The 11491-nt window shown below is 37.5% G+C and overlaps 1 protein-coding gene across 1 annotated transcript; it reads right to left on the reverse strand.

The window, feature by feature from the left end:
* Positions 1 to 544: 544 nt before the first annotated feature.
* On the reverse strand, positions 545 to 11491 carry LOC139149441 (uncharacterized). The gene is made up of 13 exons (XM_070721213.1): positions 11114 to 11491; positions 10536 to 10658; positions 8944 to 9099; positions 7317 to 7520; positions 6945 to 7007; positions 5174 to 5302; positions 4410 to 4556; positions 4159 to 4281; positions 3534 to 3607; positions 3160 to 3238; positions 2735 to 2775; positions 1811 to 1877; positions 545 to 1503 (listed from the first exon to the last, which is right to left on the reverse strand). Exons 1-13 carry the CDS (start codon positions 11154 to 11156, stop codon positions 1178 to 1180), a joined length of 1575 nt encoding a protein of 524 aa, XP_070577314.1. The 5' UTR covers positions 11157 to 11491; the 3' UTR covers positions 545 to 1177.

Consider the following 11491-nt stretch of genomic DNA (forward strand, 5'->3'; position numbering starts at 1 on the left):
TAAAGGAGTTGACATGGGATTCTATCAAATGCTCTAAGATAACAAACACATATGCAAGTCATTATTTATTATGTATGACACCAGTGAAATGTTTGAATATAGTTAATCCTTTTGTTTCTCAATCTCTCTCCATATGTACATACACGTTTGTGTATTTAATTCATATTTTCATGCACAATGCAAAAGAGCAGAGCAGTATAACCAAAGAATGTTCATATCTAAAGTTTCACCCATAGCTATTACATACACGTTTGTGTATTTAATTCACATTTTCATGCACAATGCAAAGAGTAGAGCAGTATAACCAAAAAATGTTCATAAGTAAAGTTTCACCCATCACAGCTATTATTAGACTTCAAATATCCTTGTTGACGTCATATAGTTGCACTATAGGTCTTATGATCACTGCGATGTTATGGTGGCACAAAGTTTACACCAAAGTCAGGTCAAGTATGAATGTAAACTTTTTTCCAATTTTTGGATTCACTGCTTGAAAATTTTAGCAACAAACACCGTTCCAAGCAGACATCACAAAACATAACACTTTTCATTTGTTATTAAATGTTCTTCATTTAATGTACTTAATATAGCCAATTTTGTCAATATTCTGCTGAAATACAAAAGAAATCACTGATATGAAGCAATGTATTAATAAAAATTGGCCATCTGTGAAAATCAATGTTTAAGGAGAGGACAGTATCTAACAAGGAAAAGGACATGATCATACAACCACTGGAGATAGTATCTAACATGATTAAATGTACAAATGTATGTAGCAGTTGTAAATTTACAGAATTATTCCCTCATAAAAATGCTAACTAAGGGCATATCATTAATAAAAATTTGTCAGCATTTCATCGGGTGGAATTTGACAGATGACATTATTAATCACTGTATTCTTGCGTGTGCATCAAATTCATAAAGAGTGTACATCATCTTCAGTGTGTAGTGTTAACTTCAAAGTTATTGACAGCATGGTCTTTCATGCTCAGGAGAGCTAATCTTTCGAAAATGTGGCCATAGAGAAATGAGGGATATCTGCATTATAAAACGGCAACTGTCTGAATGAATCAAAAGCACCGGAGCTGACCTGTGGCTGTACATGGTTGTCAAAGCAGCTCCTTCTCAAGAAACTTAATTACAGTATTTGAAATTATAGGTGAAAATGTTCAGGCTCTTAATTTCTTTTGAAATCAAAGTTTTGTAAAAGATCTAAAACATCCATCCGTTGGATAGCTTTCACATCTGCTTTGAATTGCTTTACTGTATAGTTGGGGTATTTCGCTTCCAAAAACTTCAAATATGATATGGTACCACTATCTGTTTTCTTTTCCCAGTACGTAATTTTCTTGTTGGGTACCCCTTTCCTACTGGCCAGATGTCTCCAATCTTTGACGCAGGCAGCCGGCGGGTCAAGGAGGATCATCAATTCTTCTCTCTGGTCCTGATCTAAATCTTTGATCAGTGGTTCTTTTGAAGTGTAAAATTGATTTTCCGGAACAACTGAAATGAAATTGTCGATACCAAAAAAATGTGAAATTTTAAAAACAGTCAAATAGCAGACTGACACTGCTTAAAATTTGCACAAAAATGGACTGCAGGTAGGAGAAAGTTTAAATAAAGAAATGTGAAAGAAATGGCATACCAAAAATCAAATATTCACTATCATTTTTCAATATGAAATTATCAAACATTCTTAGAGTTGACATGTCATTGACAAATTATGTGTGAAACTGTACAGTTACCCTCAAGCCATAGACAATACATTCACCAAATTGACACCACAAAAAAGAAATGATGATAAACATACCATCTGACCCAGATGGGCAGTCTGGATCACTGCATCTATCTTGGTGGCTCTTTGAATCTTCTGTACTCTAAAAATGCAGCAAAGGAAATCAGAAGGTATTACAAACAAATAACTGTTTGACATCCAAAGAGGCACAAAACAGACAATCCCACAACAACACTGTTGAAAATTGGTTTCCACCCTTCCTAACTTCCTGATCTTGTGCCTTCTTTGAGAGTTCAAAATAGTTTGAATTCCGAGATGAAATTCACAGCCTCAGTTCAATTTTGATCGTTTTGCTGACCAGCTCCATGAACCTACAACTATGAAGAGCTTGTCTAAGCAGCTATACAGTGATGTAGCAACAGCAAGCATCATCATTATCAGTGAACAGTTCAGTGTTTTAAATGCGCAGCTCTCACTTACGCGAATTGTTCTAGAACATCAGGCCCCTGAACCTGCATGATGTATACCTTTCCCATCACTGCATTTTAAGCAAAACCAGTATCAAACTTTTATCATGTTTTGTAAAATTCTAAAGGCTATACATGGTAAGCTTACTTATTGGGTGGTAAATACAGATTTTCTCTTGGTAAAATAAGCACAAGTAGCATAAATTATTATTTTCTCCCAAACATGCTAATCTGAGAAGTCTAATATAAGCTGTTACCGATCAATACTGCCATCTGCTGTTTATAACCCCTATGTGTGTTGTTTGCATTCATCAGCTGAAAAGTGACATGAAAAGTGATAGAATGTGCACGGTGACAATGACACTCACTTCTACCACTTGGCTGCGACAGGTACACCATACAATGATATTTCTACTGTTGACTATGAATGATGTTGGGGAAAACCCAAGTACACTGACTTGAGAAAATAAAGGTTTACAAAATTAACTCTCCACAAAAAGCCCTGAATACAGGCACACATTTTGAGTGTTACCTTATTGGATTGGTCCTGATTGGAATCTTGCTGGTCACTCTCTGTGTTCAGAAAAAACATGGAATGGGCACGTCAACAAACAACACTTGTTAACTGACACACCTAAATGGTCAGATGAGCAGAAGATGCATACTGTACAATAACAATACATGAAAGCAAAGTTTATATTGACGACCGAATCTTCACAACCAAATGACATACACCAAAATTTAAACACGTATACTGGTAATCACTATCATTGCTTCACACTGAATCATAGAACACATTTCTGAGAACACAAATGTCATCAAAAAACTAGGTCGTAATTGTACAGAGGGCCAGAGTTGCAAACAATAAAGTGCCACCATCATATTGAAGTATAATGTCGATAGATTAAACTGTACTGATGGATACTAATGGATATGAGAGTCCTCCATGACACTCACCTATGCTATCACTCTCTCTGGCATCAGGTGTTGCCTGAGTAGGTCTGTCATCTTGGTTCACTGGAGCTTGGATGGAATTCTGAAACAAAATATGACAAAGTTGTGATGACCTGTGCCTATAAAAGTGCATCACAAGAGAATACTTATGCAACTCTTCTAAACAAGCCAATAAAACAACAGAAAATATTTTTTAAAGATTACTCAAAGATATAAGTTCGATAAATTAAAGTTGAGCGAGACGTTAAGTAAGATTGTCACAGTGGATGAAAGTGTACATCAATATTACATGTGCACTTTATGCCTTATTAATTTCTGTAACACACATGTACGGAATATGTCTGTACAAACATGGCTGTTGATTATTTTAGCATTACCTGTTGGGCTGACTGTATATCACTACATCCATCACTCTGTGCAGGCAAACTATCTTCATCCTTATGACACAGGTCTGTAAGTTGAAAAATGTTAACACATAAACATTGTAGAAGTGAGACTGTATATGCATGAAACAAGTAAAATTTGGGTAACTGTCTTTTCATATCCGTGTCCACCTATCTCAATATGATTCAACAAATTAAGAAATATTTGATTTTGATATACCATTATTTAAAGGGATATAGTCATCAGAACTGCGCCTGTGCAGGTTTCTTGTTTACAAACAATGTATTTCCTGCACTATATCAAGATGCATCTCATCATCATAGCTGCAACATTTAAATTATACAATGATAGATTATGACAGACATGTTTTAACTGTCATCAATCACCATTGTGCCTTGGATACATTGTTGCCATTGGTCGTATGGGTCCCATACAACCTTTGAGTGCAGTTCCAACGACTATATCCCTTTAATCATCAATCTTTGTAGGTGGTAAGCTCTTTGTGAAAGTACAATCAACTTCAATACTTGGATGTGTATAATGAATAAATTATTTTTTATATCATCTGTAATGTCCTCCACCATGAGATTCACTCATCTAAGGGGACTTTTCACTCACCTAGACAGGGATTTGGATCAGCGCCTATCACTTTCTCACTGTTTCCCTCACCAGACTCAGGCACTTGCACACCAGCACCATTGTCAATGGCAAGATTCTGGCCTTGGTTGTTGCTATCGGAGGCTGTGCAGGAAAAGAATTTGACAAGGTCATCCCGAGTCGAATCAACTTTCAAAAATATTGACATGGAGAAGCACAAAGACATTGAACTCACAAATGAGCATGCATGTCTGAAACAACTAAGTACTCACATTGCCTGTCTTCTCTGTCAAATAAACTTTGACAGCCATCATTTCCCACGGCCAATTTTGGTTCCTTATCATGGGAGGATCCCTGTTTCACTCTGGAATTACCAGTGTCTGGACTGACTGCAGCTGTGTTGTTGTCTTCTTGAGATGCTAATCGGTGAAAGATTAATATCACATCAGCATGAAGCAAAATGGTTGCAATATTCTGTGTGGTGACTATTAAAAGTTTTGTGTATGTCTTGTTGTTGTTGATTGCAACTGCCCTGACTTAATGCTTCAGACAGAATGCGCCTTGGGGACAGATATTCAGACTCTCGAACTTTTACAATTCTTTTCTGATATACTACTTGTTGGGGTTCATTTTAAAGGTCTTGGTGTAAGACATCCGTAAATCTTGAGTTATTTTTTTCTCTATCAAAATTTGCCCCCGAATTTATTCTTCATTTTGAACACAATGATTTAAAGATTTCTTGAGGAAAGTTTGAGCAAGTCTTTCACTTTCAAGGCGCGAACTATCTTAATGCTCCATGTGTGTGAATGATGCATTTTGGAGATGAAATTTAAAGAGTAGGGCCTACAACTTCATTTGTAAGCTACACTTGTTGAGCAACATATGCAACCAAACATACTTCTATTAAATGCACACAGACTGGACCATTGTAAAAGAGCAGGTTGTTCACAAGGATCACAAATGAAATTATTGGCAATACTCTGTGGAGTTAGCTGCTGAGCAAGCAGAGACACTGTAGCTTGTACAAAACACTTACCCATTTTGTCTTGCAGCATGAATAAACCTTCATTGCCATCAGCACATACTGTTGGACTTGACGAGTAGCCAGGTTCTGTTACAGCTGTGGGATCCAGAGATTCCACAGGCTCCCTCCTGGTGATCGTTTCTGGAATGTAGAAAAGGAAAGAGAAGAGAAACTGTCATGAACAAGAACGAGACGAGAATGCATAAAGCTTTTAGATGGTATGCAAATCCAAAACTTGGTGGTAAAATCATTCTGAAATAGAGTGTATTTATAAATACCGAGAACACAGGACTCACAGATCAGATAATTATTTACCATGTTGTAGAGATAACTGGATCAGGTCTAATAATTGCAGTCATGACAACTAGATCAGGTCTAATAATTGTGGTAATGACAACTGGATCAGGTCTAATAATTGCGGTAATGACAACTGGATCAGGTCTAATTATTGTGGTAATGACAACTGGATCAGGTCTAATAATTGTGGTAATGACAACTGGAGCAGGTCTAATAATTGCAGTCATAACAACTGGAAAAGGTCTAATAATTGCAGTCATGACAACTGGATCAGGTCTAATAATTGCAGTCATGACAACTGGATCAGGTCTAATAATTGTGGTAATGACAACTGGATCAGGTCTAATAATTGCAGTCATGACAACTGGATCAGGTCTAATAATTGCAGTCATGACAACTGGATCAGGTCTAATAATTGCAGTCATGACAACTGGATCAGGTCTAATAATTGCAGTCATGACAACTGGATCAGGTCTAATAACTGCAGTCATGACAACTGGATCAGGTCTAATAATTGCAGTCATGACAACTGGATCAGGTCTAATAATTGCAATAACAAACAGCTAGTCTTTCCAAGTGCTGAGAGAGACATCACGGCAATGATATCTCATACTTTTCCATTTGGTCAAACCTGATCACTTTTGTTTTCTGCAATGGTACATGTATTGAAACTTTTGCCTCACAGAGTTTGTGCCAATCCACATATATAGAAATGCACATATTTCTGTACGCATAATGCTCATACTTTTGTATGTACTGTGGTCAATTTGAATTCCTGGTTTAACCTACTGTCCTTATAGTTGCAGCAATACAATTAAGCAATAAACGACATCCAGCGGTATACCACAAGATTTAGGCCAGTTCACAGCATGTGTGCACGAGCAATAGTGAGTGCATATATAGAGTGAACTGGTCTAAATTGAGGGTATACCCATTGCTGAGATGGCTGCTATTATATCATAACATTAAAATTGTCGCAGTTAAATTTCATGTCTCGACCAACCAGATCGCAGTATTTTGCGCCATACACTAGTATGATATATAATATGCAATACGCCACGATCAACTGTGAAGAAAATATGCCCATGCACAATTGACATTCAGTAAACTGAGAAGAGTTTAGTTTTGACAACACACAACAGAGAGTTTATTCCCTGACAATGTATGTTTTCTCAGTTTGCTTCATGAACACATAGTGCAAATATCGGTATTACCTCTCTATTGATTCATGACATTTCAAAACCCTAATTTTTGTAACAAGTTTTTTAAGTACAATGAAAATCACCGCCATTTTTCAAACCCATCATTTAACTTTGTTAGGCTTCTTATAGTATCCTCCATGAAGGCTGTACAACAAAAAGTGACAATTCTTAATGATATCACTCAGTATTGCAGAAAATGTCTTCAAAGTTTTCCCCACTCTATGTATGAAGGCACACTATAGGTACAGTATCAAAGCATATGGTATGGGAAGTCAATAATTTACCTGTTTTACTTGCTTCTCTCAGTGACAGAGGCTGATTTGGTCTCTCCACATATGTACCTGAGCCTGCATGTATAGATGAATAACGTTAGTTTTTTTGTATCAAATCTTGAAATTGGGTTTCTTTCAGGACACTGACTGTGCGCTTGTAGATTTCTTTTGAGATTGAGATGAACTTTGAGAATAAGCATCTAAATTGAAAACTGATGTTATATTTCTTTCTTTATGGTCCTATTACTGAATCATGTAAACCATTGTTTTTACCCAGAAATTACATGAAAAGATGCTGATTGTTACAACCATCATTGCAAACATCAAGTTTTGGTTAGTTGTCATTTTACAGGTGAAAATTTCAATAATAAAATGACAACCTACCATTCCACACTTTGTAGACACCTTCTGCTAGTGCTGCAAAGTCACGGTCGTACTGTCTGTAGTGAGCTGTTTGGATAACTGGAAAGTGTGCTCTATCTTCCCAACGCTTGGACAATTCCTGTGAAAATGCTCCAATGTCCTTTTCTGTGACATCAGTCCAAATAACAGCAAAGCTTTTGCCATTTGCATCTCCAAGTAGACAAGCTGTAGTCAAAACAAAATTGTACTCAACAGTACTGTAGGAAATATAGATGTACATGAAAAAGAAATGTGAAGAAACCACTTTGCTGACAACACGTCTGATGCATAAATGAGTATGGAGAATGTTTTCCTCCATATACATGAGTACGAGAGACATATTAAATAGTGTTTACACAGGAATGTCCTATTTTTTTTTTCCTTGTTGTGTCAAACACCAAGATTTTTCCATCAGCAGATTACATAGGAAGCCAGATACAGATTCTCATCCTGGAAGAAGACAAGACAGAGGTCCCTGCTGGAATTTCAACAGGAAAATGTGGAAAAAATGATGAAGAAGGGATTTAGCTCTTGATGAATGGGAATTGAGATTTCTCAAGTATGGAACATTCCATGTAAACTGTCATTCAAAATTTACCAAACACACTGAAAACAAAGTCACAATATATATCATACAAAAGCTCATTACACAATATTTAATATAATAATAATAATAATAATAAAGGATATTTATTGTGCGCCTAATCTCGCAGAGCTCTAGGCGCATGGCTACAAAAGAACTCTCATCAGGTGTGAGATTTAAAAAGGTGTGTTTTAAGAGTAGAACGAAATGATGCTAAAGATTGAGTATGACGGAGATTTGCAGGTAAACTATTCCAAGTCGTAGGACCAGTATAGGAAAATGATCTTTCACCGAAGCTTTTCGTGACAGCACGAGGTACTTTGAGTACACGAGTATCAAAGGAAGAACGCAACTGTCTTGAGGGACAGTACTGTTGAAGAAGGTCTGTAAGGTATTGCGGCCCAGATCCAATAAATGAATTGAAACAGATTACTGAAAGTTTGTATTGTATGCGAGATGTAATTGGTAACCAATGTAGCGAACACAAAAGAGGTTGGACGGAGTCCGATTCTTGACCTTATACACTAGTCGTGCAGCAGCATTTGCACTCTCTGCAACTTTTGGAGTAAATATTTGGGACAACCAGCTAAAAGAGAGTTACAATAGTCCAGGCGCGAAAGTACAAGTGCGCAGATTAAAGTTTTGGTGGCTTCCACAGTGAGTAAGTGACGAATTGAACTAATATGTCGGAGGTGGATGTAGGCGACTCTACAAATATTTTGAACATGAAGCGACATATTCAAGTGACAGTCAAGTGTGACACCAAGGTTTTTCACATTTCTAACAAATTGAATATCAGAATTCCCGACACGCATAGAGGTAGGGGTTAATTTTGGAGATGATCTTTGAGATATGACCACCATTGCTTCAGTTTTGTTGTCGTTCAACTGAAGTTTATTGTGGGTCATCCAAGTTTTGACGTCACTGATACAATTTTGCACAGTATTGATTGTCACTTGAATATTTAATATACTGGTGATACAAAAACCATGCCAACATGAAACTACTGATATCCCATAAACCTACCTTCTACTGCTTTCTTGGTCTCACTGTCTTTGCATATCACTCTGAGAAATTTTTTACTGACCATAACAACTGCATGTACTGGACCATTTTGCTTGTCTGTTGTGGAAGCCTTTACTTTTTGAAATCTCTGGACAACATCCTTGCAAGCAGCTTCATCTTGAAATTTCAATGAGAAGAATAATCACTCTGTTGTTTTGAATACTGGTGTGTTTAGATCAGTGGACTGTTTAAAATCACTGGGCTGCATTTCTACTATGAGGTTTGCGATGTCAAATTTATTTAACATGATAGTTACCCCAGTAGGCAATAGTGTTCAGCATGTGTGTCAGGCTGTTCAGGATATTATGAGGTTATGCTTGGAAGTCTGTACCCATTACATGCTACACTGAGAGTGATGATGGTGGCCTGTGCGCTCAGCCTTGTCATGGGAGAATTGACTATCTGTAGAAGGTATGCTCTCCATAACAAATATCTGTGAACTGAGAGGCTCTGATAACAATTTCAGTTCTGCAAGTCTACACCCAACTTCAGAGCAATTGGGTTAATTTAGTGGCTGAAGGTTACAGTAGTAAAAACACATGCATTTTCACTGCAGTTGGCACAATCAAATTGATCTGAGTGTTTAATCATACTGCTGTAATTGGTTTGGGAAAACTGTTTTAAAAGCTAGTGCTCCAGTTGCACATGTTATTGGAGTGAATAAACCCAAACATTGTTTATCTTTCCTGATAGATTTCTAAGTTAAAGGTTGAATGCTCACTTTTATCATTTGCTAGTAAAACTTTGTCAAGTTTTCAGGGTAATGTGTATTGCAGTCATTTACATCTGTTGTTCATGCTTAGTGCATGAAATATGACAAATATGACAAATGAGAGAATGATGAAAAAGACTAAAAAATAATCAGATTGGGGGAAACAATCCTCCATACTGTTTGTGTACTTGACTGTTTCACAGCTATCATCTAAATGCTGTTTGTTGTTAACAGTTGTCATGCTGTTTCCAGAGTCCTTGAGTTTTACTGCCAGTTAAGTAATGGGTGCCACTAAAGCAAAGACTTTTGAAACAACTTCCAAATCAATTTGCAGGAGTGATGATGAGATAAACTTCAGGGTTCTAAGTGTGCTGGAAATGCCTGTAACAGGTGGTTGGCCCGGCTTCAGCTGACAAACATTTTAATAGGATGAGCAATTTTAGAAAATAAAAATTAGCTGTCAGAAAACTACTCGGCATTAATTTCTCAAACTTTTATATATATTTATACTTTACATTGGCTTGGTTTTACTCGCTGGTTAGATTAAGCTGAAATCAAATTTTTGAAGAGATTAAAATTCCACTGAAATCAACGAATCGTAAAGAATGCTTTTACAAACATGTAGAACAGTAAGTGCACTCTTTAATGATGAGCACGTAAATAACCAATGGTATGTTCAACTGTTGTGTTCTCCATCGATTTTCAATCATGTTTAAATCAGTATCTGCCCTCATAAAGAGACAGGAATTTCTCCTGGGAAAACATTGTTCATCAATTATCTGCACCGTTCAGCTTTTGACCAGAAACAGCTGATTCTTTGATACAAACAGTATAAACCTACCTGATGTGAAGTGTGTGGCGAATTCTGCCTTGGATGTGAGTTTGCAGTATTTTTCAATACTTTGTGCAATTGGTCTGACTTGTCTATCAATGTCATCCTCGTCCTCAGCATGGATTAGTTCAACTGTGGACAAATTTTAGGACAGTTGTATTTATGAAATGTAGAAAGACGATAGACAAACCGCAATCTTGGTTATGATAAATCTAGCTACGTCCATGGTTGAGTGAAATTCGACTATATCTGTGCCACACATGGCACACGTGCTAAATTTGGTTTATCGATAATATGAATTCGTTGATGTCGTGATTGTAAAGACTCGGGATTCGGAGAAGTGCAGAATACACAAAATTAAATGGAGAATACATCATGCAATATATTATTTGCGACAGCCGAGTTATAACCAAAGCAACACGTGCATTTGTACTACATTGAGCCTAAGGTAGCGTAAATCCACGAGTAGCCCTACGAGTATGGCGAGAGTGTTTGGCTACGCTAGGCGACTTGTTTTCAGTGTGAACAGGATAGACCTTACCACTGCATTCGCAGCGCAGTCATTTTCATCACACGAGTCCACTTACCTTGCTTCACGTATTCACAGGGCGCGTGGCCTGCGGCCGACATTTTCAACTTGTTACCTGGGTTGAACTGCCAACTGCCACGCTGTTGTTAGAGAATCTAGCGGCGGGTGCACATTCATGTATTACTTCATTTCGACGAACGAACGAACGTCAATGGCTGCCTTTTTCTATTTATAGCGCTTACGTAGCTTCCTGGTTGTGGGGGAATCCCAAGCTGAAATGCTACGTGACCTTTGCGGAGTACATGCGCACGCGCATTTGGTCTTTTCCTTGTCAACTTGTACGTAATCGTTTCTCATCACGGGATCTGGGATGAAATGTTCGGGCGGGGTGAGCGACTGGCTGCGTAGCTCCATAGTACCAGCACACGCTAACGTT

Source organism: Ptychodera flava, chromosome 14 (assembly GCF_041260155.1).
Source record: "Ptychodera flava strain L36383 chromosome 14, AS_Pfla_20210202, whole genome shotgun sequence".
Taxonomy (NCBI): Eukaryota; Metazoa; Hemichordata; class Enteropneusta; family Ptychoderidae; genus Ptychodera; species Ptychodera flava.

Excerpts from the sequence above, each read along its gene's own strand:
- LOC139149441 (XM_070721213.1), bottom strand. The coding sequence starts at position 11,156 with ATGTCGGCCGCAGGCCACGCGCCCTGTGAATACGTGAAGCAAG. Across the intron at positions 7,008-7,316 it reads TGTCTACAAAGTGTGGAATG|GCTCAGGTACATATGTGGAG; the intron begins GTAGGTTGTCAT and ends CTATACATGCAG. Across the intron at positions 5,303-6,944 it reads GAGAGAAGCAAGTAAAACAG|AAACGATCACCAGGAGGGAG; the intron begins GTAAATTATTGA and ends TCTACATTCCAG.